The sequence below is a fragment of the Somniosus microcephalus genome, chromosome 12, assembly GCF_052327205.1.
Source record: "Somniosus microcephalus isolate GS21.2 chromosome 12, FLI_Smic_1.0, whole genome shotgun sequence".
Classification (NCBI taxonomy): Eukaryota; Metazoa; Chordata; class Chondrichthyes; order Squaliformes; family Somniosidae; genus Somniosus; species Somniosus microcephalus.
The window spans coordinates 68,597,307-68,625,151 of NC_140998.1; the positions used below are offsets into that span (position 1 = coordinate 68,597,307).

At 44.5% G+C, this 27,845-nt stretch overlaps 1 protein-coding gene across 1 annotated transcript in view; it reads left to right on the top strand.

Moving 5' to 3' along the window:
* The window catches only part of LOC147109264 (exocyst complex component 3-like), a 75,633-nt gene that overhangs the window by 18,414 nt on the left and 29,374 nt on the right, over positions 1–27,845 (top strand). Inside the window, exons 2-7 of the mRNA XM_086003032.1 lie at positions 257–711; positions 1,591–2,245; positions 3,529–3,646; positions 8,511–8,639; positions 15,245–15,345; positions 19,663–19,752. Of these exons, the coding sequence (XP_085859158.1) occupies positions 315–711; positions 1,591–2,245; positions 3,529–3,646; positions 8,511–8,639; positions 15,245–15,345; positions 19,663–19,752 (1,490 nt within the window). The 5' untranslated portion in view covers positions 257–314. The remainder of the gene's footprint in view (positions 1–256; positions 712–1,590; positions 2,246–3,528; positions 3,647–8,510; positions 8,640–15,244; positions 15,346–19,662; positions 19,753–27,845) is intronic.

The window sequence follows — 27,845 nt, forward strand, 5'->3', positions numbered from 1 at the left end:
TCTGCCAGAGGAATCATGTTGGATTGAACTTGCAATACTACTGAACTACAATTCCATAGTGTTTTTAAATCCATCTTTTTAAATGTAAACATTTTATCCATTAAACATCTTTTTTCTATTTCATTTGAATTAAGGCACTTGTTCAAGCCTACAGTATTGTCATTTAATGTTCTTGTATGACTGATAAATATTAAATCAGTTTTAATAGACAACTATATACATTCTCATAAGTGTTTAATTTTATTCTCTTGTACAGAAGCGATACTGCACTTTTGTTCGCATTCAGAAGTACTGCAGAAAAACAACAACAAAAGATGTCAAATACAAAAATAGTGTTAAATGATGAATTACAGAGCGACAAAGATTCAGCTGATGGAAGCCAGGTTGCCTGTAATATTGCAGATATTGAAACTGGGATATCTAAAAAGAAACAAAGCTTCAGAAAAAGTAAGAGGTTATCACAAGAAACCGGCAATATGGAAGTTAAGGTGCCTGATGCAAATCCAAGCAATTTCATGAGAACTGTGTTCCGATTAAGTAAAAGATTCTCACCTTCAAAAGATCTTGTCAAGGATAAAACAATGACTGTGTCAGATGGAAAAACAGTAAACAACTTGAAAGTAGACATCAAAGAACAGGAAGATCAGTGCATTGCAATAGAAAACCAAGATGCTAACACCACAATTGGGAATGCAAAGTCGCCACTGTCAGGTAAGAGACAGAAATGTTAAAGAATACAGTATGGATTTATATTTGTAGAAATTAATTACAGGATCACACACACTGAAGTATTGCATATGATTTGTATCAGGGGTGACCTATTTAACCTCTTACATTAGACTTTTTAAAAAATCATCTTTCATCTCTTTGATTACATAAATTCTATAGTGAGCTATAATATCTGAAAAGTCTATTTTCAAACCAATTCAAAGCAGCGGCAACCAACAAAAGATTAGTTTAATTATTTCTTACTTGATAAGTATTCCTGTGGGACAGGAGTGCTCCCCCAACGCCACAGTCCTCGCGACCACATTTGCGATGTAAAATGTGCACAGAAATGTTAATTTGGCTGGCCTCGGTCCTCCTGGTTGGGGCGCGCACTGTCAGCGTGCTGCTGGTTATGGACCCCAAAACTGGCCTTAACCGATTTCCACCCCTAGGGACCGGTCTTGTGGCTCGTCTTTGCACTGCCCCAAGCGCTGGTGTGTTTCCCTTGTTCAGGAGCTTCTGTACAAAAAATGTTACCCAGAAAAATACAGTATATTTTAACATGTATGTAACCTGCTAATTTCACCCATAAACGAGCTCACTCATGACTTTGGTACTATTGTGTTATGCGTTCATATTCAACACATTTACATATCAAAACCTATATTTATGTAAAAGAGTTTCTAATTCAGTAGAAGTATTAGTATAATTTGAAAATGTGTTTTATGACCTTCATTCCAGTAGCATCTTTTGTTAGCGATATATTCCTGGAACCCAACAGAAAGATAAAAATTAGAAAAAGAAAAGTTGATACAAACAATGCATGGAATGTCATGCTTTTAAACTACTTATTCTGATTTATTGTATTTCATTTGTTTTCAGTAATGGAAATAAACCAGTTAATCGCCAATAAATTGTTGCTGGAGGCAAATGAAAATATAAATAAATTGGAAGAAGAGTTGCTCAGTGAGAGAAAGCCTGAAAAAGATGAAGAGGAGTACCACGAATACACAGCAAAAGTTCGAGATTTCAATCTACTCTGTGATGCACTTGCTGAACAAGTAATGTCCATAATCACCAATTCACTCACTGTAGCTAAAGAAAACAGTAGCATTTTGTGTTTGGCAGTGAAAGTTATTGAACTGGCAGAAGCAGCTGATAAAAAATGGCAAGAAAGGACGAACCATCCTGACGCTAACTGTTTCAGAAGACCCCGGAAGTGGCGAGATTTGTGGCAAGAAACAGTTACAAAAAGTGTGGAAGGAAGGATAGCTAATGTGCCTTTCATTACAAAGGAGCAGACAACATCGTGGCTTGCATTACACTTATCACATCTTCAACAAACTATATTAGAAGACTTGAAAACTGTGAAGAATTTTGTGCAGAAATGTTACCCAGAAAAATACAGTATTTTTAACATGTATGTAAAATGCTATCACAAGACTGTATCTTCTCACCTGGAATGCATCCAACAGAAACCCTTGGAATTGAATGATCTTTATTCCTTTCTCAAGTGGATTATTCACACCTACAAAAGGTATATTAAGTTCTAAATTTTTTGTATTTGTTTATTTAATATGAAGAGAAACAATTTTTGTGAGCATTATAGCACGCTTATGAACTCATGAATAATAATTTTATTATAACCACAACAAAACTGCTAGTTATTATACAGTATCCCACTAGGGGACAGCACTGAATTTGTACATCAATGTAACCAGTCTCACTGCTATAAAAAGTTAAACTTGCATACATGTAGGTTCAGCAAATATGCTTGAGGATATGATATTGATCTGTTTATTCAAAATTATTTTTAGCTGTCATGTGTACAACGTTTCTTGTCTATTCTGCTCGTTATAAGATTTTTTTCCTGTGGATGACCACACTCCGCCTGAATTTCTTTTCCATTGACTTCGCTATTGCCAGTTTTGCGCGACCGTCCAAAACTAAATTCATGCTCGATATTCTTAATGGAAAAACAGGCATTGTATTATAGTTTACGCAAAATGCAGCTTGGACCTAATCTGGTTAGAGGCGGGTAATCAAAAGTATATCTTTTATAAGAACATAAGATAAGAAGTAGGAGCAGCAGGAGGCCATTCAGCCCTTCGAGCCTGCTCCGCCATTCAATAAGATCACGGCTGATCTTTTACCTCGGCTCCACCTTCCCGCACAATCCCCATATCCCTTGATTCCCTTAGTATCCAAAGATCTTATGATCTCTGTCTTGAAAATACTCACTGACTGAGCATCCACAGCCCTCTAGGGTAGAGAATTTCAAAGATTCATCACCGTCTAAGTGAAGAAATTTCTCTCCATCTCAGTCCTAAATGACCAACCCCTTTATTCTGAGTCTGTGACCACCTAGTTCTGGACTCCCCAGCCAGGGAAAACATCCTCCCAGCATCTACCCTGTCAAGCCCCTTAAGAATTTTATATGTTTCAGTGAGATCACCTCTCATTCTTCTAAACTCTAGGGAATATAGGCCTAGTCTACGCGATCTTTATTTATATTATCACCTCCAAAGATGCATCTTTTAATTCTTTTATTATTTTAGTTATGGTACGCCCAGGTTGACTTGTCCTTTTAATATTTCTCTCCTAACCATGGGAACAAACCTTGTTTACGCCACAAGAGACTTAACTGACATATTTGAAATTTTTTGCAGGAAATTGTGAGCAGAAACCAACATCTTGAATTTCTTGCCTTAATTAATTGAGCTCTAGTTATTCACATAGATCAAAGTAATTCACTAGTATACCCGATTGAGTGTAAATTTCTGAAAATCTAGTGCCTAAATTGTGCCATTTTGTTTGCAGTGAAGATGTTATGAGTCATCCTGATCTTTCACCAGAGGTGAACATACAAGAACTTGGTCCTGTGTTAGACCAAAAGATTATAGAAAATATCATGGACAAATATGTTGAAGCATTGAAGGTATGAATTAAACGACGAATGGTATCATTCAGCTGATTTAATGAAGGTTAATAACAAGCTGTAATCATTGACACAAGTACAATACATTTTAAATTGAATTCCTCACATATTGTGCAAAATGTCTTCCTCTTTTCGAACACAATCCTTTGCATAACAAGATTAATGTACTTTTTGTTCCCAAACCTGATCCCTCATACACTAGGCAGGACACAATTTCCTTTTGCTTGCTAGTGTGGAGCAAGGATGGTTTGGGCTCAGCTTGACTGAATTTAGACTTAAAGCTAGATTTCTAGCTAAAAGCATGGCATTTACTTTAAGGCATGTAGGGGATGAGGGATCTTGCAGAGTTTTTGAGTGGGATGTCTGCCAACCAATGCAATCCCAACTCTGACCCCATATTTTCTTTGATCAAGGTCATTCTAGTATAGCTCTCAGAACTATTAATGCTCTCCATTGGGAGCGGGGGTTAGGAAACCAGCACAGCTGCATAATTTAATTCTGCAACAGCTTAAAAGGGCAGACTGCCTCTATTAATTTAGGGAGCAAGGATTTTGAAAAGTGCCTGAAATAAAGACTTGCATTTATATAGTGAGCTTGACAGGGTAGCTGCAGGGAGGATGTTTCCCCTGGCTGGGGAGTCTAGAACCAGGGGTCACAGTCTCAGAATAAGGGGTCAGCCATTTAGGACTGAGATGAGGAGAAATTTCTTCACTCGGAGGGTGGGGGGTGAATCTTTGGTATTCTCTACCCCAGAGGGCTGTGGAGGCTCAGTTATTAAGTATATTCAAGACAGAGATCGATAGATTTTTGGATACTAAGGGAATCAAGGGATATGGGGATAGTGCAGGAAAGTGGAGTTGAGGTAGAAGATTAGCCATGATCTTATTGAATGGTGGAGCAGGCTCGAAGGGCCAAATGGCTTACTCCTGCTCCTATTTATGTTCCTATGTTCTTATGTTCACAACCTCAGTAAAGTGCTTTACATCCAATTGTTCCCTCAGCTTCAGGGCTGCCCATCCCCCTCTTCACACATGCTATTTACTCCCGTGCCCAAGTACTATCTCAGAGACACCCAGTTAGTATAGTTGGTAAAAATGAGGGAAGTGCACAAGGTGATGCACAGAGCATGAGTCGCTTAACTGCTGGAGGTGGAAAATGAGGTGGCACTCGTTGACCAAAGTGTAAGGAGATGCCTACCCTAGGCTGACGACACTTGCCCAAATCTTAGGGGATTTGTATTTAAAAGTAAGATGCTTGTAAAACATTAAATATACCTACAGACAACTGAAGATAGTGCCCCAGAATGTGCCAGAGATGGTGGCACTGTTGGAGGAATCAATTAACCGCATCTATAGCACCATGATGGTTGTATCTTCAGCATTTCAGTCAAGCTACATAAATGAATACATAAAAGGAGAAAGAATGCTTATCGTGTTTGTGTAAAGGAAAAAGCCATATTCCAAGAGATACACCATTCTATGAACAGATTTCTGATATTAAAACATGACATACTGGGTGTAAAAGTCTGGAAAGCCTCGGCGACACAGGCTGTGTCAATACAGGCTTCTGAGATAAGATGAAGTGTTAACACACAAGCTTTTGAAATGGGAATTGGTTAAAAGTACTAAAACAATGGCCCTATTGAAATAGCAGTTTGGCGTTTCCAGAAAGTCTGGAGTTTGGGAGCAACACAATGGAATGACCCAAGTAAAGTGTTAAAAACTAACACTTTGAACAGGAACACAGAATATTAAAAAACCATGTGCCTTTGGAGAAGTAACATCAAATGAAACAGGAAACACGATTATAATATAACCAACTAAGATGGCTAGGAAAACAAACACCCTAGTTGAAGTGTCTTTAATTTACATGTTGTAAATATGATACCAACAGAACACTTTGAAGATATGACTTCAATAGATGACACCAAGCAATCACATGGTTTTTGCATTGAAAATAGAAGTTAGTAGACACTACATCTGCTTTCAAACCATTAAGCCAATATTAAGAATTGAATGGAAGACCTTCGATAAGAATGACATCAAAGAGATAAATCTGTTGTAGCCATTTTATGATAAGTTTTTGGAACACCTAAACAACAGACAGAAGTCTGCAAGCTAACAGTTGAATTGGCAGTAAGTATAGAGAAAAGTCAACAGGAAGATGACTAGAGATAATTAGCTTACATCAGCAGAAAACTTCAAAGGATAAACCACTAAATATAGAGCTTTTCAGATAGACAGTCAGAAGTTGCTGGAAAGGGGCAAAGCGATTCTCTCAACTTCAGAGGCACGCTCTAAGTTTTTAACTGAGTCTCAGGGATCAAGGTACTTTTAATTTGATTTTGGTGGATATTCTGGATTAGAATTAAGAATAAGAAATGTAAAAATGTACAAAGTTAAGATTTGAGAATAAGAAAAGACATACTTGCTCTCAAGTCAGTACAAAGAAGGTTCACTCGGTTAATCCCGGGGATGAGGGGATGGGCATATGAGGAGAGGTTGAGTAGATTGGGACTCTACTCATTGGAGTTCAGAAGAATGAGAGGCGATCTTATTGAAACATATAGGATTGTGAAGGGGTTGGATCGGGTGGATGCGGGGAGGATGTTCCCGATGATGGGTGAAACTAGAACTAGGAGGCATAGTCTTAGAATAAGGGGCTGCTCTTTCAAAACTGAGATGAGGAGGAACTACTTCACTCAGAGGGTGGTAGGTCCATGGAATATGCTGCCCCAAAAAGCAGTAGAAGCTACATCATTACATAAATTTAAAACAGAAATAGACAGTTTCCTAGAAGTAAAGGGAATTAAGGGTTATGGGGAGCGGGCAGGAATTTGGACATGAGTCTAGGTTCGGATCGGACATGGCCCTGTGGGTAGCGGAGCAGGCCCAGGGGCCGTGTAGCCTGATCCTGCTCCTATTTCATGTGTCTAATTCTGTTAGATTCAGGAGATGGTTCTGTGATAGTAGATTGGCGGTTAGGATCAGATCAGCCATGATCTTATTGAATGGCGGAGCAGGCTCGAGGGGCCGATTGGCCTACTCCTGCTCCTATTTCTTATGTTCTTATGTAATCTCTGAGGATAAGAAATGTAAGCTATTTGTTTTTGAACTGTTAAAGTTGCGATTGACCCGCAAGCTGTTAACTATATGTCGGCTCTTAAATAAATCTATATATTGTCTCCAGTAGTATTTCTGTATCAAACTCGCGAACTCAATTTCTGTACACTCTTTTGTAAGGAGTTGCAGAATTCTGGCAGGGTGGGGGGTTTCCGGACCCTCATAATATCCGGAAGGTTACAGTCTAGTTAAACTTATTAAAAGTGCTATCCGGAGGACGGTAACATCTTCACCTCGTTCCTTTCCTTTAGGGAGAGATAGTCTGAACCTTTAGACCCAATTAAGCATCTTATCGAATTCGGTTATCTTTAACTTTAGTTGAAGGTGAACGTCTGGGGAATACGCCTGATCTGGGGTAGCCCGAAAAGGGCTAGGACTAGTAATTATCCCTTCATTTGCACAGATATCTCATGTTGTAAGAGTGCTGAACAATTATATAATCTATTTTTTAATAAAATATATATAAAAGGATCCGTCTGTCTGTCTGGACTTAACTCAAAAGTTATAGAGCGTACCTACACATATGTTATATCAAAAGAAAGCTTATGATTAGGGGAGTGTCATAGGCGTATTTACTTTTTGGTTAGACAAAAATTGTTCGGACAGTATACAAAAAACGTTCACAAAACGGACAAAATCCGCTCATTAGCGGTTGACCAATCCTACCGCTCATTAGCGTTGAGTGACGTGATGGTTGACCAATCCTACGGGGGAAGAGCGCTGCGTCACGGGGGGCGTTTCATGGCATTTGTGGGCGGGGCCTAATCCTTCAAACTGCCGTTAGTGCGGGAGCTGAGCTGAGGTGAGTGGCAGCCATTAAAGACCGGCCGGGCCTGAAGCTAAAAAAAATGGTAATGGAGGTGAGGAAATTGTTGATTCATTAGTATTGATTCAGGAATTTCTCTCTCTCTCTCTCTCTCTCACTCTCTCTCTCGCGGCCATCAGGGGTCAGCCCGACCGAGACTCGGCGCCATTCCCTCCTTCCTCCCCGCCCAGCAAGCAGGTGAGCGACGGTGCACCAGGGGCTCCGGGTCGTGGGCGGGGCCTATTCCTGCAGCCTGCCATGAGTGCGGGACTGATACACCCTCGCGGCAATCGGGTCAGCCCGACCGAGAGACTCGGCGCCATTCCCTCCTTCCTCCCCGCCCAGTGAGCAGGTGAGCGGCGGCTCACGGGGGCTCTGGGTCATGGGCGGGGCCTAGCGGCGGCGCACGGGGGCTCCGGGTCGTGGGCGGGGCATATTCTGACTTCTAAATGCCTGAGATAGTATCTTTTATTTCCCTATTCAACTCATATACACTGAAACTTTGTGAATAATGTAATATCACTCCTTGGTGCTTAGGAAGAGTTCTTCAATCCCAACAGTTTTATAAACATGGCACAGGGTTCTTGAGTTCCCTCGGCACCGCCGGGCACTCCAGCTAGTAGATATAATAATAGGCTGCCATTGCTGCTCAACTGCTCTGGTACTGGGGTATTCCAGTGAGGAGCATAAGATATGCTCTTGTGAAGCTAGTAAGAGATGTATGCAGGCTATGATACAAAATGGCAAATTTCATACTTTTTTGCACTGATACACCATCTACCACAACAAAGTTCAACAACCTAGTTTAAAAAAGATTATCAAATAAATGACAAAACTCATCTGAAATTACTGAATATGCAGTTTTTCACTCACAAAAACCATGAAATAATTGCAAGATTTTCAAGTGAGATAACTTCTATCCTTTTTGAACTTCTAGTTAACAATTGCAAAATGGATGAAAAATACTTTGAAGGAAGAGAAGGAAAAATGGTCTGAACGTGAAGCCCAAGAACCAGATTTAATGATGGGTTGCTACTATTCTGATATGGCCTTTCATATAAGCCAGGTAAATGACTCAATGTTCTGGTATATTTCTGCACACAGGAACGGAGGTAGGCCATTCAGCCCCTCTAACTTGTTCCGCCGCCATTCAAGAGATCTGTATCCTAACTCCGCCCACTCGTCTTATTTCCATATCCCTTTTATGCTCTTGGCTGGCAAAAATCTGTCGCTCTCCGATTTAAAATTATTAATTGAGCCCCAGCATCTACTGCTTTTTGTGGGAGAGAGTTCCATACTTCTACCACTCCTTGCGTGAATAAGTGTTTCGTAACTTCTCTCCTGAATGGCCTGGCTCTGATTTTAAGGTTATGTCCTCTTGTCCTAGACTCCCCCACTAGTGGAAAAAGTTTCCCTGTATCTACCCTATCAATTCCATTCAAAATCTTTTATATAAAAAAAAAAGCTCAATCAAATCACGCCTTAACCTTCTATATTCCATGGAACACAAGTTAGTTTATTTAATCTCTCCCCATAATCTTAACACTTCGAGCCCTGGTAGCATTCTGGTGAATCTGGGCTGCACTCCTTCCAAGGCCAATATATCCTTTCTAAGATGTGTTACCCAGAACTCCAGATGTGGTCTAACCAGTGCTTTGTATCATTTTAGCAAACTTCTTCCCCTTTATATTCTAGCCCTCTAGTTATAAAGGTTAATATTCCATTAGCCTTTTTGATTATGTTTTGTACCTGACTACTACATTTAGTGATCTGTGTACATGGACCCCAAAATCTCTTTTAAACCTCTACTGTTCCTAGCTTTTCACCATTTAAATAATACTCGGATCTATTCATTTTTGGTCCAAAATGGATGACATCGCACTTAACTGCGTTTAAATCAATCTGCTGCAGTTTTGCCCACTCACTAAATCTATCAATGTCGCTTTGTAATTTTATGCTCCCGTCTACGCTACTTATTGTGCCACCAATCTTTGTGTCATCAGAAAACTTGGATATATGGCTCTCTATTGTGTTATCTAAGTCATTAATAAATATAGACACGGTGGCATAGTGGTTAGCACTGTTGCCTCACAGCACCAGGGACCCGGGTTCGAATCCGGCCTCGGGCGACTGTCTGTGTGGAGTTTGCACATTCTCCCCGTGTTTGCGTGGGTTTCCTCCGGGTGCTCCGGTTTCCTCCCACAGTCCAAAGATGTGCGGGTTAGGTTGATTGGCTATGATAAATTGACCCTTAGTGTTAGGGGGATTTATTATGTGGGGTTACGGGGATAGGGTGGGATATGTGTTGGTGTAGGGGTTACGGGGATCGGGTGGGATATGTGTCGGTGCAGGCTCGATGGGCCGAGATGGCCTCTATCTGCACTGTGGGGTTTCTGTGATTTCTGTGATAGTGAATAGTTGAGGCCCCAGCACAGACCCTTGTGGGACACTACTTAAATTGGAAGGAAGTGACTAGTGCATACCCATTATCCCTAATCTCCTAAACAGATAATAATTTGCCTTCAATTCCATAATCTTTAATTTTAGTTAACCTTAATGAATACCTTCTGGAAGTCCATATAAACTATATCCATAGACATTTCCCTGTCTACTACTTCAGTTACTTCCTCAAAATATTCAATTGTTGGACATGACCTTCCCTTTACAAATCCATGTTGGCTCTCTCTCTAATCAGCTCAAATTTCTCTAAGTGCTCAGTCACTCTGTCCTTAATTATAGATTCCAATAACTTGCCCACAACAGATGTTAGAGTAACAGGTGTATAATTTCCTGGTTTCTCTTGCACCTTTCTTAAATAATGGAGTTACATTTGCAATTTTCCAATCTAAAGGGACAATCCCTGAATCCAGAACGCTTTGGCAGATTATGGCTAACGCATCTCCAATTTCATCATCTACTTCCTTTAAAACCCTGGGGTGGAAACCATCAAGTCCTGGGGATTTGTCAGTCTTTAGTGCCATTATTTTTTCCAATGCTGTTTTCTTGTTTACGTTAACTTTAGTGAGTTCCAGTCCTTGATTCATTATTAATTTCCATGGAATGTCAGGTATATTATCCTCTCCCTCTACTGTGAAGACTGACACAAAGTAATTATTCAAAAAGTCTGCCACTTCCTTATTTTCATCTCTCATTTTTCAAATTTCAGCTATGTTCAGGTATTACTAATACTTTAAATCCTCAAAGCAAAGATGCAAGCCTGAATTTTCTTCTGAATCACCACCCAGGGTGTGGCCAACCCCTCCGATCCATTTCTCTCAACTTACGCCCCACATAATTACTGCCAGTATATAAATGACAATAGGAGCAGCAGGAAGGTACCCCTGAGGTGAATACCACATTGAGGAGGCCATTTTCTATGCTACTACTGAAGGTTGATGTTATTTTGGCTGAACTTCTTTGGAAGTTCATTCAAGGCTTTTTCTGCTGATTCACCATGAGGAGGATGCACAAAAAGGAGAAGATGCAGGACAGGACTACTAGTAGCCAGAGAAAGGAGGGCGCAACAGATAGCACAATGTGTTCAATAACTAAAGATTCAGTCACCAAATAAAACAATTCACACCTGCCTATTCTTTTGCTTCCCCACCACTGTCACACCCTCATAAAATTCTTCAGTGACAAAGGTTTCTGCCAACTTACTTCATAATACAGAAGTCTACATTTTCTCTGCCATTAAACTCACAGGATAAAACCCCTGGTCCGGATGGATTACATCCACGCATTTTTAAAGAATCTAGGGAAGTGATAGCAGAGGTACTATTACACGTATTTAATAATTTGTTAGAAAAAGATGTAGTGCCAGAGGACTAATGTAATACCTTAATTAAGAAGGGAGATAGAACATGTCCAGGGAACAATAGACCAGTCAGCTTAACATCAGTGGTAGGAAAGATAATGGAATCCCTACTAAAGGAGAAAATAGAAGAAGGTCTAGAAACCAAAAATATAATAATGAATAGTCAGCATGGATTTCAAAAGGGAAAGTCTTGCTTGATCAACCTCATTGAATTTTTTGAAGAGGTAACGGAGAGAGTAGACAATAATAATGCAGTAGATGTAATTTATCTAGATTTTCAAAAGGCCTTCGATATGATACCCCATAATAGACTAATGAACAAGGTCAGAGAATGTGGAGTCAGGGGACAAGTAGCAAAATGGATAGCTCGCTGGCTTCAAGACAGAAAGCAGAGAGTAGGGGTAAAGGGTAGCTGTTCAGAGTGGCAGAAGATGGGAAGTGCAGTTCTACAACGATCGGCGCTGGGACCAATGTTGTTCACAAATTAGATTAACAATTTACACTTTGGAATCAAAAACACAATTTCTAAATTTACGGATGACACCAAATTGTCAATATTGAGGAGGACTGCAACAAATTACAAGAAGACATTAATAAACTTGCAGAATGGGCATATAATTGGCAAATTAATTTCAATACAGATAAATGTGCGGGGAGTAAGCATTCCATTGTACTAGTACATAAGGCAAATAAAATTGAATTGAATTGATGTGATAAGAAAAACAAGGAGGTCACATTACTTGGAAAATAAGAATCTAAATGGGATAGAAGAGCAAAGGGATCTCCGAGTACAAATGCACAAATCACTAAAAGTAGCAACGCAGGTTAATAAGGCCATAAAAAAAAAGCAAATCAAGCACTAGGGTTTATTTCTAGAGGGATAGAATTGAAAAGTAGAGAAGTTATGCTAAACTTGTATCGAGCCTTGGTTAGACCACACTTTGAGTACTGTGTACAATTCTGGTCACCATATTCTAAAAAGGTTATAGAGGCATTGGAGAGGGTTCAAAAAAGATTTACAAGGATGATACCAGAAATGTGACATTATACCTATCGGGAAAGGATGAACAGGCTGGGTCTGTTTTCTCTTGAAAAAAGAAGGCTGAGGGGTGACCTAATAGAGGTTTTTAAAATTATGAAAGGTTTTGATAGTGTAGGTACAGAAAGAATGTTTCCACTTGTGGGGAAGAGCAAAACTAAAGGCCATCAGAATAAGATAGTAACCAAGATATCAAATAGGGAATTCAGAAGAAACTTCTTTACCCAGAGAGTGCTGAGAATGTGGAACTCGCTACCACAGGGAGTGGTTGAAGCGAATAGTATAGATGCATTTAAGGGGAGGCTAGATAAGCATATGAGGGAGAAGGGAATAGATGGTTATGCAGATAGTTAGATGAAGAAAGACGGGAGGAGGCTCGTGTGGAGCATACAGTATGGACTAGTTGGGCCAAATGGCCTGTTTCTGTGCTGTATATTTTATGTAATCCCAACACCCAACAGCTGAAAAAATACACAGAAATGAGCTTAGAACTCTGTGCACAAGCTATGTCAACTTCACACATTATCTCAACAAGTGCCAAAAATCATAATCGCCCTATCTACAACTACTCCTGAAAACTCTTTCTACCCTTTATGCCAGTTGACTTACTTATTCATACTCCTAATCTACTACTACAATGAGGTGCTCCCTGAATGACATGAGATTGAGAGGTTGGTGGCTGGAATGGTTCCCCTGGAGTCTCCGAGGACTGAGATGACTTTCATCATCGAGAAGCAGGTGTCCCAGAGGCAACAATGTTCAGTCTTGGATGAGCTGCAATTTTCTCCAGTTAAACATTGGGAAGACTGAAGCCTATGTCCTCGACCCCCACCATTAACTCTGTATCTTTGCCCCATCCCTGGTCAGAGTTTAAAATGATAGCGATTCAACAGCGTAGATGAATAGGAACCTTGTCTTTTGGTGGGGGAATGCAGAACGAGGAGGCATAATGGCAGTGTCCTACTCGCTTTGTTCTGGATTCCCCACCAGAGGAAATAACTTATATTTAAATGTAAACAAAAGCAAAATACTGCAGATGCTGGAAATCTGAAATAAAAATAGAAAATGCTGGAAAACACATAGCAGGTCTGGCAGCATCTGTGGAGAGAGAATCCTTTAACCTTTCAGGTCGATGACCTTTCATTCGAACTGATTGCCAGATTTTCCATGTTTCCCTCCCCCTCTGCTATTCTGCTGTAACCATTTACACTGCCCCTGAACCCATCTTTTGTTTCTTTACTAGTCCCATTACCAACCTCTTTTGCCTTGCACCATCATCCCTTTTGTTATTTAATCACTCCTGCCCTTGTTCTTTCTTCACCACCACCCCCCCCCTCTTTTCCTTGGCACTGTACCTGCTTAAAAACTGTTAGGGGGAGAAAATCGATATAATCCCATTTGGGGCGCTAAAACTTTGAAAGTTGAAAAATTAGCACCGGGCGCTAATCGTTCTGCCTCCCGCGAAATTCACTTTTAGTGCTCCAAGAGGGAAGTGAAGCGCTAAATCAAGCGCTGCATTTCCCTTAGAGCACTAAAGGGAGCAAGAGGGGCAGTAGCGGCAGAGCGTTGAGCAATGTTCTGTGCAGCGCTGCCGGTTTTACAGACTCCTTCCCTCCCTTAAAGGGAAGGACCAATGCTGCAGTCTTTGAAGGCTAAGGCTGAGCGTGGTCATCGACGGCACCTGCGATATGCGCATAGCAGCCCCAAGCATACCAAGAGAGTGCAGCGCTGATCAATCGTGGGCTTTAAAAAAAATCAAAATACGGCACACTGGGGACATTATTAAATTTTGGCCACCTGACCACTACTGTCTTTAATTAGCGCTCCCCAAGCAGCCAGCTGAGGTGACTACACCTCCTGCAACTGCCATTGTTGATGCCCGGCGTTGCTGTAGGGGGCGGAAGCGAATTTTACATCCAGGGTGATAATGGAGCGCTGCGCTCCGGATGACGTCATGATCTCCGGGGCGCAGGAGATCGAGGCGGTAAGTTTTAACGCCAGTGCTAACCCGCCATGGAATTTCGCGGGCGTCGGTAATTTCGCCGCGCCCGGTCCGTAAGCCCTTAGCTCCCCGTTATCGCCCTACAGAGTCGCTAACGGGAGGAGCAAAGGAGGCCAATTTCTCCCCCTAAATTGCCAACATCTTCCAGCTCTGATGAAAGGTCATTGACCTGGAATGTTAATGCTGTTTCTCTCTTCACAGATGCTACTTGATCTGTTGAGTATTTTTTAGCATTTTCTGTTTTTTATATTTTAAATGTATCCTATTTTAAACACCTTTCTCCTTTCTCTCATGTTTGTGATGTGCAGCATGTAGGAAGCAGAGACGATCCTAAGACAGCACCTAAGACATTGTCAGTGTAAATTTATTCATTTTTGGTCAAACTGGCTGAAGTCTACAACACCATAGTGCCATCTAGGGGTAGGATAAAAGTAGCACAATTGAGCAAAAGGAGGATTTTAACTTAAAACTTACAGACCGAACAGTTCCACCAAGAGCTACCAATGTCTTTTGTGTGTTTTTCCGTCTTTTTTTCTGTTGCTTCATGACTAACATTATCTGTGCCACATGAGACTGATTCTTTCACATTATACAAATAGAATTCAATACAGAAGATGCTGTTAATGCAATTTAGTGGCAGCATAGTGACAGTGGGTCTGGTTTCTTGTATAGTAGTCAAAAGTGATAAGTTTGATGATCTGCAAAATTGCAAAGTATGTATTGTTTGTATTTTTTGGTCAGCTCTATTAAGATGCATAAAGTATGGTTCCCCAATAATGACTAATATAATTCTCTAGTGATTTTATTTTGCAGATGATTCATGCATATCTGAATGAATCTGGCAACATCAGCAATGAACTGAAGGACAAAGCTTTATGTGTCTGCCTGGATGAATTAACAAATTTAATAAACTGGTAATTCCATTGTAGCCTGCTTTATAGTCATACATTTACAGTCTCACTTGCACTGTGAGATTTTGTACCAGTATAACTACAATAGGTTTTCCCCAAGGTGCTAATGCAAACATAATGATTAGAGTATGCTGCTACTAAACCAATATGAAAGTTCACCCAGGGGTCCAGTTTCAGTGTCTGTTTTATACTAAAGGATAGAAAGATGTTGTACTCCTGCACAGGAAGAGAAAAGAATCGGGGCTAAAATGCTGTAGCCCTATCGCCGATCCATGCTCCCTTTGAGTGTGGCTTCCCTGCGGGTAGCACAGGAAATCTGAATTATCCTTATTGCAAGGTTTTAAATCATGAATGCATGCTTTCAATTTTATTATCATTTTTATGTACTCCCCTTATTCTCTGTTTTGTGGCGAGGGTCTTAACTTCTTCATAAAATAATAGAATCACAGTTGAGTGCCTTGACATAGAATTTACAGCACAGAAACAGGCCATTCTGCCCAACTGGCCTGTGCTAGTGTTTACGTTCCACACGAGCCTCCTCCCACCCTACTTCATCTCGCCCTATCTGCATAGCCTTCTATTCCTTTCTCCCTCATATACTTCTCCAGCTTCCCCTTGAAGGCATCTATGCTATTTGCCTCAAGTTCCACATTCTAACCACTCTCTGGGTAAATACATTTCTCCTGAATTCCCTATTGGATTTATTAGTGACTACCTTGTATTTATGACTCCTAGTTTTGGACTGATCCACAAGTGGTAACACCTTCAAACTCCTTCATAATTAGGTCATGCTTATCTGTTCAGTCTTTCCTGATCGTTATAACCTCTCCGTTTTGGTATCATATTTGTAAATCTTTTTTGCACCTTCTCCAGTGCTTCTATATCCTTTTTATAATATGGAGACCAGAACTGTACACAGTACTCTAAATATGGTCTAGAGAAGGTTAAATATGGTCTAGAGAAGGTTCTGTAGAAGTTTGACATTATTTTCCTGCTTTTCAATTCTGTTGCTCTAGAAATGAACCCCAGTGTTTTGTTTGCATTTTTTATAGTCTTAACATTAACAACAACAACTTGCATTTAAATAGCGCTTTTAACATAGTTAAACATCCCAAGGCGTGTCACAGGAGCGTTATCAGACAAAATTTGACACAAGTGTTGTTATAAAAAGGGGACAGTTTTGGCCAAAAGATATAGGCCGGGATTTTGTGGAGGAAGGCGGGTTGGGGGCAGGGGGCCTCCGAAGCGAGCTGGAAACCTGGGAGACCTGGATCCAGGAGGTAGGTATAAAAAGGCACTTACCTCCTGAATCCAGCAGTCCCTGCCTCACTTTAACTGCTGGGTTTCACAAAACTCCTCCACATGCAGTTAAATTCAAAATGGAGGTGAAAAGAGAGGCTTCCAGACTCATTATAATATTTTAATTGGCATTACGCCCCCTGGGAGCAGGTTGGTCGCCTCCTGCCCCCGTCCCGCCTCCATTAAAACTGGAAGTGGGCGGGTTGGACGAGGGATCAGGCTGGGAATCCCATTTTAACAATTTAACTGCCCCCACGCTCCAAACCCACCCTTTTTTTAGGTTAAAATTCAGGCCATAGATTCAGGATTTTTAACTTTTCTATATTTGAATTAAATAAGTGATTCCAGCTATCAGAATATTAGAAGTATTCTGTTGGATCATTTTTTACTTTGAAGTAATTTATTTAGTCATTATAAGGGTTAAGTATATTAATGCATAAACATACTTTTGTCAAATTTTGCTTTTATATGATTATTGCTTCTAACATACACTTAATGGGCCAGAAATTCGTGACCAAATGCGTGAGTACGGTCTGGGTACTCACGCATCTGGCCGTTGGAAATGCCGGCGTTCAGCATGCACAGCGCATGCGGGGAACGCCGGCATTTCCAGTCCTCTGAACGAAGGGGTTCATAGGCACAGCGCAGTGAACTTCGTCGATTTCATTCATGGATTCAGTGAGGGTAAGTCCTTACAAGTTACACTTGAAAAAAGCATGTGTAAAGTTGTTCCAAGGCTGCGGAGGAAGATATATTTTATCGTGGAGCTTCTGAAAGGCAATATTTTTGTTTGGGAAAGGGAGGGAAGTTATTTTAAGAAATTTTAAGTAAGATTTAAAGTTTAAATTTTTTTTTTTAAACGGGTTTTCAGAACGGTAGGTAGAAGGAGCAATTGTGGCTGTGTGAATTGAATGTGAAAATGAGTGTTCTAAAATGAGTAATGTAACATTTGCAGCACTTTTAAGAAAGAAACTTTTCATCAGTAATAAGTAATTATGTATGTATGTCCGCATATATTCCTTTACGTATATGTATGTTTTATATTCCTTTACTTATGTGTATGAATGTATGTTTTTAATTATGATTTTCCAATAAGTTACTTTCTCTGAAAGTCATAATTAAATAATACATTCATACACATAAGTAAAGGAATATATACATAACACGCAAAGGAATATATACAGACATACATACTTTCAGAAGCTCCACGATAAGAAATATCTTCCTCCGCGGCCTCTGGAGCAACTGTACCCATGCTTTGTTCATGTGTAAGTTGTAAGGACTTGACCTCACTGAAAGCATGAATGAAAGCGGCGAATTTTACTGCGCACGCGTTCTGCCTCTGAACCCCTTCGTTCAGAGGACAGGAAATGCCGGTTTTCCCCACATGCGCTGTGCATGCTGAAAACCGGCATTTCCTCCAGCCAGACGCGTAAGTACCCCGACCGTACTCGCGCATTTGGAAGAGAATTACTGGGCCAACATTTTACATGTCAATAAAATGAAAAATTTAACAATTGCACGATTTGCCCCCTCGCATCTGCGACTGAGGGTCCAAGGAGGTGCATTGCGCAAGAGGTCATCGTCGTACGTATCCTCACACTGTTCCCTTTCGGGAACTGTATGAAGTGGTGGAAGGATTTATGGCCGTGATTAACGCTCATTCCGTGACCGTAACCATTTTTGAACCAGCCATTAGGGTGGTTAGTCCTATGGCGTGAAGGTTTTACGGGCTCCCACAACCCATCTGAGGGGGGGGGGTGCCACCCACACCCACGGACGCAAGTATCCCGCTGGATGTCCACCCAGAATTTATAGTTGGAGCTCCGACTCCACTTGCCGGGACTGTCTGGAGTGGGGTTCGAAACCCTACTCCTTCTGGCCCAGCGGCGGGGATGCTTACTGCTACGCAAAAGGCCCACTCCGCACAAAAGGTGACACCCATATGTTTCCTGCGCCTTTTCCCTCCCCGTGACTGGAGCCCTATGCTGCCACTTGAAAGACCAAGCTATCATCTGCCCTTTTTGCGGCGCCTTTGACTTCTCATTACCAATGATGAGCAGGCGCTGCGCCTCCACCTCCTTGAGGAGATTGCTGAGGTCATCATCAGTTCAATTGTGAGTTCTTTTAATGCCGTGAATTGTGCTCATTCCAGCCATTTCACGTTGCTAATCGGATTGGGCCTTTGGCATAGCGGTAGGATCCCCGCCGCTGGGCCAGATCAGGGTAGGGTTTCGAACCCCGCTCCAGACAATCCCGGCAAGTGGAGTCGGAGCTCTGGCTCTAAATTCTGGGTTGACATCCAGTGGGATATTTGCGTCCGTGGGTGTGGGTGGCCCCCCCTCCTTGTATAGCTTGTGGGAGCCCGTAAAACCCTCCCGCCATAGGACTAACCGCCCTAATGGCTGGTTCAAAGATGGTTACGGTCACGGAATGAGCGTTAATCATGGCCATAAATCCTTCCACCACTTCATACAGTTCCCCAAAGGGAACAGTGTGAAGACACGTATGATGACGACATTGCTAAATAAATAAATGGAATTAAAAAAAATCTTTTAGGGCTTTTAAAAGTCTTTAAATTGCTTTAATTCTGTTTACATTATTTTGAAGAATCTGAAGTAGTTTTAAACGTTTTTAAAAGTTTATAAAAGTTACCAAAAGCTTCAAAAAACTTCCAAAAACCTATTTAAACTGCTGCTTTGCATGTAAAAATGCTTAGCAGCTTGGCAGAAACATTGGGGGCGTGTCCTGTTAAACTGAGACCTCAAGGGGCGTGTCTCAGTTGCACAGCGCGCTACAGGCTTCGCGCTGGCTGCACTCCTGGGCGGCGTGACGTCAGATGCTGCCCGGGAGTCAACATTTTAAAACAGCAATTCCAGGCGTCCCTGAAGCTCAACGGCCGGCGCGTCGGGTAAGTGCAGATCGGGGGCTTACACGCGCGGCAAGCCCCCGACTCGAATTTCTGGGCCAATATATTTCTATTAAAATTAAACAATGGCTAATTTTGAATTTTTTTTCAAGCTACCAACAGGACTTGAAGGTCATAAAAATGAGTACTTCAAACTCACTGCCACTTTTGATAGTAAGCATCAACAACTGTATTAATTTAAGGCAAGTCTTTTTAATCATTGATATAAACAGCATAAACAATAATATTATTATATATTCATGTTAGTTGCACTTTTAAAGAAAGAAAGACCTCAGCATGTCATGGCCAATTAAGTACTTTTGAAATGTAATCACTGTTGCAATGTAGGAAAACACAACAGCCAATTTGGTATAGGCAGGTCCAACAAACAGCAATGAGATAAATGACCAGATCATTTGTTTTTGGTACTATTGATTGGTCGTGTCTATTTGCAACACCAGATTTATGATTGGTCCCCTTGGAGGACAAGACACATCCAGCAGTTTTTCTGGAATGTGTAATTAGATCCTGCCTGCCTAAATAATCAAGTACTTTGCAATGCGCAATTCGAGCCATTCATTCTGAATGCCAGGCTCCAGACAGAGTTCAGAGAACAGACATAGCTCACCCTTCTTCCCTCACACCCCCTCCCCACAAGTGCTTGCCCCACCCCCCCAAAACAAGTTTCTAACCTTCCCACCCCACCGAGTTTCTGATCTTTTCCCTCTCCAACAAGTTCCTGACCTTCCTCTCTCTCTTCCACCCACCCCTCCGGGTTCTTGACCTCCCCCTGCCCAATTTCCTGACCACTTCCGCCACCACCCCCCCCAGCCACACAAGTTCCTGACCTCCTCGCACTGCCCAAGTTCCTCACCCACCGGGATACTGGCCTTCTCCCCCAGCCCTAGAGAAAACAGCCGAGCCTGTTCAGTCTTTCCCGATCATTATAACCTCTCCGTTTTGGTATCATCTTTGTAAATCTTTTCTGAACCTTCTCCAGTGCTTCTATATCCTTTTTATAATATGGAGACCAGAACTGTACACAGTACTCTAAATATGGTCTAGTGAAGGTTCTGTAGAAGTTTGACATTTTCCTGCTTTTCAATTCTGTCCCTCTAGAAATTAACCCCGTGCTTTGTTTGCATTTTTTTATAGTCTTGTTAACATCATTGACAACAACAACTTGCATATATATAGCGCTTTTAACATCGTTAACGCTCCTGTGACACGCCTTGGAATGTTTATCAGACAAAATTTGACACTTGACACAAGTGTTGTTATAAAAAGGGGACAGTTTTAGCCAAAAGATACAGGCCGGGATTTTACGGAGGAAGGTGGATTGGGGTCGGGGGGCCTCCAAGGCGGGCTGGAAACCTGGATCCAGGAGGTAGGTATAAAAAGGCACTTACTTCCTGGATCCAGCAGTCCCTGCCTCACTTTAACTGCTGGGTTTCACGAATTGTGTGAAACTCGTCCATGTAGTTAAATTCAAAATAGTTCCTGACCATTCTTTCCCCCCCTCCCCACCCCCCCAACCAGCCACACAAGTTCCTGACCTCCTCGCACTGCCCCAGTTCCTCACCCACCGGGATACTGGCCTTCTCCCCCAGCCCAAGTTCCTGACCTTCCTCTCCTTCGCTCCCCCGGGATCCTGACTTTCTCCACCCCCCCTTGGGTTCCTATCCTTCCCACCTCAACAAGTTCCTGACCTTTAAGTGTTAGCCAGGACACTGGTAACATTCCCTTGCTCTTCAAGTTGTACCATGGGATCCTTTATGTCTAACAGAGAGCAGACTGGGCCTCCAACAGTGCAGCACTCTGCTAGTCCGGCACTGAATTGTCAACCTAGATTATGTGCTCAAGTCTTTGGAGTGGGGCTTAATATATATCATGTATTACAAAGATAAAGCCCTCAAAGATAGGTACAGATAAGTGATACTATTCAGCCCATCTAGCTCATTCTTACTGAGAAACCTATGATTCCCCATTACAGCATCTAACTGCCTTTTTATTGACACAAACATTTTCCTTCCATTACTCTACCTGAAAGGCCATTCCAGTTATTAATCATTTTTTGTGTGAAGAAATAAAAAAGAACTTCCAGACATTAGTCCTGAATTTGTCTTTTACCAGTTTGCACATATAACAATATCTGCTGACACACAGTTGTCTGCACTGTGGTTTTAAATGGAGTTCACTTAAACAGTGTAAAAGTTGGGAATTTGGAAAGAATGGAAGTCTCTGGTAAGTACTGGGTGTAAAAACTGAAATTTAGTTTAACATTTTGAATTTAACTTAGAACTTTAAAAACTGTAAAATAAACTGTAGTAAACAGGTAACAGAAACTGCCTGTCAGTGGCAGTTAACTGTCAATCAGCTGTAAGTGTTTGCCTGAATGGACGCTAATTAAAGTGAGCAGGAAGCTGAGTCATCACTTGTGTAAGGGGACAAAAAAGACTTCTTAGAATTAAAAAAGTTAGAAGAAACTATAACTTCTTAGAATTAAAATGAGTGGAACCTAGAAGGCTGATAGGTTTGTCTCCTATCCTTGCTTAGGAATGTAGGACCTAGATAAAACAGGCACTGTAGGCTAACAAGCTGGTCTTAAGATAAGGCAGGACATACAGATTCTCAAAGCATGAGGTAAGCACCACCTGGCCAGAGTAGGAACAGATAATTTAGCCTGCGAATGCTGTAAAGATGGGTTCCTGTGAACCATTCAGCAACCTCCCTGATAAGGGGCAATGAATGGACACAGCCCTTCACCTATTTTGTAGACCAATCAATGATCGTAGAAGGGGGGTGCACGCCTCAAGTTAGGGTATAATTGCTGTACGTATTTGATACTCGGTGGAAGAATCCTTTCTCTGGGATGAGACTGAGATTTTCCCCCTGCATATGCTTGAATAAAGATCGTGAAACTTATCCAAGGTGTCCGTCTGGTGAATTCGTGGTTGCTATAGGGCAAACGCGACTCCTTATCTCAGGGGGTCCACTTGAGAGGAAGGAAGACTTCTCTTTTACCCCAACAACTTGTAACTTGGGTGTGGCAGCAACAGGTTGTGCCCCTATTATCACACCACAGCCATCACTCATCGCCGATTCAAGCGTCCTGGGGGCTGAGGCGGGCGAGGCCGAGGAGGCTGAGCTCATCCAGTCACACCCAGACATCTCCCAGGATCTGCTTGACCTGGTAGATGATTTTAACAAAAACACCGTCCGCTGGGTCGGTGGGTGGTGGCGGCGAGGGGGAGGCCTCCCTATCTCTGTCGTTAGCGCTGGGTGTGTTGGAGGAACTGGGAATGGTTTTCTCCCCAGTTTTTCTATACAACCCGGCACCTGAGGCGGAAGGGGACCCCGAACTGCCGCCGCTGTCTTCTGGCCCAGTACCCCAGGAGGAGCCCAGGGAGGACGCCTCTGCCGTCGATCCTAGGGGTGGGATCGGAACAGAGGTAGGGCCGGCTGGTGCAGGCGAGCCGTTTGCTGTACCCTGTGCGGTGGACAGATCGGCCACTGGCGACTACCTCCTGGAGGAGGATGGGGGCTCGGTGGAGGGCACTGGAGACGATTTGGTGGGGGTGGGGGGATCCACGCACTGGCATTTTAACAACCTGCTGCTGGAGGACGAACGGTTCCAGGATTCGTTCCGTCGGTTACCGGCGGACTGGAGAAGCAAGCAGGGGGGCTTCCCCTCATTGAGGCTACAGTAGGACGTGGGCAAGGCTCACGTTAGTCTCTTCTGTCAGGAGTGTGTGAAGGGGTCGACCAAGAGGCGGGAGGCCTGGGTTGGGCGGTTGGAGAAGGAGGTGCTCGACCCAGAGTCCTGTTTTGGTCAAGTCATCGAAGACCCGGCCCTGCGGAAGGTGTACAAAGAGAAGAAGGGCATGCTGAAGGACCCGCAGCTCGCCTGGTCCTGAGACGCGTACGTGAGGTCGCAGATCTGGTTCCTCCAGGACCTGGACTGCGGCTCTCCCTTCTAATCGCTGGAAAAAAGACAGGATCCGTAAACAGCTCTTGGGGCTGCTGGCCGACGACGGATCTCTGGTCTCAGATCTGGAGGGCATCAGTTCCGGGGCCCGGACCTATTACGGGGCTCTGTTCTCTCCGGATCCTTCCAGCGATGATGCGTGCAGATATTTGTGGGAGGAACTGCCGAAGGCGGGCCAGAGGGCACCGAACAGCTGGATGCTCCGCTGAGCTTGGCGGAGCTGACCGGTGCCCTCGGCCAGCTCTCTAGGGGAAAGTCCCCAGGGCTGTACGGGCTGACCATGGGGTTCCACAGGGCGTTGTGGGACGTCCTGGGAGGCGACTACACGCGGGTCTTGGGGAAAAGACTGGCGTCCGGGGAGATGTCCCTCTCTTGGCGCAGGGCAGTCACTGTCCTGCTGCCAAAAAGGGGTAATCTCCGCCTACTTAAGAACTGGCGCCCGGTCTCCCTCCTCCGCATGGATTACAAAATCTTTGCCAGGGCCATGCCTGCATGCCTTGGTACCGTGTTGGCCCACATGATCCACCCCGACCAATCCTACATGGTCCCGGGCTGGACCATCCACGGTAACATCCATCTGGTCTGGGACCTGGTCCACCATTCCCAGAGGGCTGGTCTGTCGTTCGCCTTCCTTTCCCTAGACCAGGAGAAGGCATTCAACGGGGTGGATCACGAATACCTCTTCGGAACTCTGTAAGCATTCAGGTTCGGGATGCACTTCGTCGCCTGGATCTGAACCTGTATGCTGCTGCGGAGTGTCTGATTAAGGTTAATGGGTCTTTGATGGCGCCCCTTCACTTCGGGAGAGGGGTGCGTCAGGGATGCCCCATTTCCGGCCAGTTATATGCCATCTTTGTAGAGCCTTTCCTGCGCCTCTTGCGGAAGAGATTGACCAGACTGGCTCTGCACGGGCCGGGCGTGGAGATCATCCTCTCGGCTTACGTCGATGACATGCCCTTCGTGGTCACAGATCCTGTTGATCTGCGGAGGATGTGCGAGTGCCAGCAGGTCTACTCGGACGTGTCTTCCACCAGAATCAACTGGGAGAAAAGTTCCGGACTCCTGGTGGATCAGTGGCGGGTGGGCTCGTACAGGAGGAGCTCGGGCCTTTTGCCTGGAGCACCAGGCATTTCCTCTACCTGGGAGTCTACCTTAGCCCTGCTGAGGAAGCCTGGCCGGCGAACTGGCAAGAGCTTGGAGGCCAAAGTCGCTGCTCACCTAGGGCGCTGGACATGGCTGCTCTGAGTGCTGTCCTACAGGCGTCGAGCACTGGTCATAAACCAGCTGGTGGCTGCTATGCTGTGGTACCGGTTGGTCACTTTGATCTTTCCCCATGCATTTGTCACCAAGATGCAGAAGAAGCTCATCGACTTCTTCTGGGACAAAGGGAAGCACTGGGTCTCTGCCATGGTTGTGAGTCTCCCGCTTGGGAGGGCGGTCAGGCACTGGTGTGCCTTCGCACCCAGGCTGCGACTTTCCGTCTTCGGACCCTGCAGAGATACCTGTACGTCGAGGATCCTTCTCGATGGTGTGTGCTGACGACGCATTTCTTCTGCCAGCTGCACAGCCTCAATTACAACTCACAGCTCCTGTTTGTAAACCTGGGGGATGCCTGTGCTTCCTTGCGGGAGTTGCCTGAATTCTACCAGGAACTGATCAGGGTCTGGAACAAGGTTGCCTGCAGGCGGAGTTCTCCCCCGTCAGGAGTGGCGGCTATCGTTCAGGAGCCCCTGCTCAGAAATCCTCGACCGCGGGTTCATGTGGCTGATTGAGAGCAGGGCTCGGTCTGCCAAGGTGACCAGAGTCAGGGACCTACTGGATGGCAGAGGAGCTGATGCAGCGCCTCTCCTGAGCCGACGTCCGGCTTGCGGCCAAAGCCATCGAGCCGCTAAAAGTGGCACTGGGCCCTGACACCACTAGGTGTATCGAGGAGGCTCGAGCATATGGGGCGATCCCATCCGAACTGACCCCCGTTCGGACGGAATTTCTCATCGGCGCCAGGCCCCAAAATCCTTCTCTGGAGCCGGCGCCTCACTACTTGAGCGTAAATCTGTGGAATTCTCTGCCCCAGAAAGCCGTGGAGGCTGGGTCAGTAAATACATTTAAGGTGGAGATGGACCGATTTTTGCAAGATAAGGGAGTGAAGGGTTTTGGGGAGCAGGGAAGTGGCTTTGAGCCCAAGATCAGCCATGATTGTATTGAATGGCGGAGCAGGCTCGAGGGGCCAAGTGGCCCACTCCTGCTCCTATTTCTTATGTTCTTATGTCTCTGGGAAATCCCCTCCCTGCCTTTTCATTCTGCACGGATGGGATTCCTGTACAGGCTGCCCTTGCACACCCTCCACTTTGTCATCCTCGTCTGCCGTCCGGACACGCCTTGGCGCACCATCTTGCCGTCTGGAGGAGACTAGGGTTGCCAATGGAGGGCTCTTTATGCAGGTGTCCTCCCTTTATTTATTGGGGACTTGGCCTAGAGGGTGTTGCATTGGGCAGTCCCGTGCAATAATGTTTTAAGTCGGTTCATGGACTCCCAGGCCGCCTTCCTTTGCTGTGGCCTGGAGGAGTCCGTGTTCTACATATACGCAGAGTGTGAGAGGTTGCAGCCCCTCCTTGATTTTTGGTTGCACTTCAGTCCCACGCTCCTGATCTTTGTTCACCCAGTGCATGAGGGAGTGGGCAAGTTGGAGAGCCTCCTTGTAGGACTGCTCCTGGGCCTGGCCAAGGTGGCCATAAACAGGTCCAGGCAGCAGGGAGTCGTTCGGCCGTCCTGCCTGCCTCGCTTCCGTGGCCACGTTCGCGCCCGGCTGGCCCTGGAGATGGAGCACGTGGTGTCCACCGGCACGCTCGAGGCCTTCCGTGACCAATGGGCACCGGAGGGACTGGAGTGGATCATCTCCACTGGAAATGGAATTTTAATTTGATTTGTTAAGGTTCCTTTTTATTTGTTTTAAGTTAGTCTTTATTGTTTGTGCCCCTATTAAAAAGGGGGCCCATGGTTGACTTAATTGCCAATTGCCATATGAAGAGTCAGTGCATTTAAACAGCGTGTAAAAGTTGGGAATTTGGACAGAGTGGGAATTCAGTGCAGAGGGGGAAGGAGGTGCTGCTTTTTGCCTCCAATACTTGCAGTGCCTTGTGTTACAGGTCAATATTTAATTTAATCTACATATAACTTAAACTAAATCAATTAATTAGTTAGAAAAACAAAACTATAAGCTAAGTTAATTAAATACATGGGTGAAATTCAGTTGGCTGCGCCACCCGTTAGCACCTTAAGAGGGCGCTAAGTGGGTCGCAAGCCACCTGGCGCCCGGGCGTGGCACTGTCCACGCCTCCCGCTAAATTCCGCGGGACGCTAGTGGTGGCGCTAGTCGTTAGCGCTGCGCCGCTACCGATGACGTCATCGGTGTGCGCAGCGCCCCGCTGACGCCCCGGCCACGATATTTGGAAGCGCCCCCTGATTTACCACCGGACGCTATGTCCGACCGGTTCAGGGGGGCCTACCTGCGGCCGGGGAGGCGCAAATTAAAGGAGAGGTGCGGGGCGGCCATTTTTGTTGTTGGCTGCCTGCCAGCACCTGCTTGCGCTCCCGTCCCCGGCCTCCTGAACCCCCCCCCCCCCTCCGCGGAGTGCCGGCTGCGTTCCAAAAGCCCGGCACTTCTCCTCGGTGCCGGGCTCTTTTGCCTGCACTCGCGATCCTCGGGGACCCAGCTGGGCCCCAGATCGTGCTGCACAAGGCCCCTCCCCTTTAAGGCGAGGAAGGCCTGCAATACCGCAGTGCGACGTGCCGCAGCGTGTGGTGCTGCGGCACGTTGCGCCACGATATTCAGTCGCAGCGCCCCAAGAGGGATGTGGGGCGCCTCCAGTAGCGGCGCGCTTCCCTTTGGGGCGCTACCACTCAATTTCCGGCGGGCGGCCGCGAATGCTTCCGGGGCGCTACTTTTAGCGCCCTGGCGAGGCTGGCGCCCCAAACCGGGCTATACTCAATTTCTTCCCCATAAAGTTTAATGAATTAAATAACTAAAACAAGGTTATACAGGGATGGCAGTGCAAGTGGTGTGCCATAATTGCAGCATGTGGGAGTTTGAGGAGAGCATCACGATCCTGGACAACCACATCTGCAGTAAGTGTCTGCATCTCGAACTTCAGCTCAGAGGTGTTGAGCTGGAGTCCAAAGTGCAACCATTGTGGGGCATCCGGGAGGGGGAGAGTTACCTGGACACTTTGATTGAGGAGGCAGTCACACCCCTTAGGTTAGATAGTGGTACAGGTCTGATTAGTGATCAGGGACAGGAGGGTGTGACTGCAA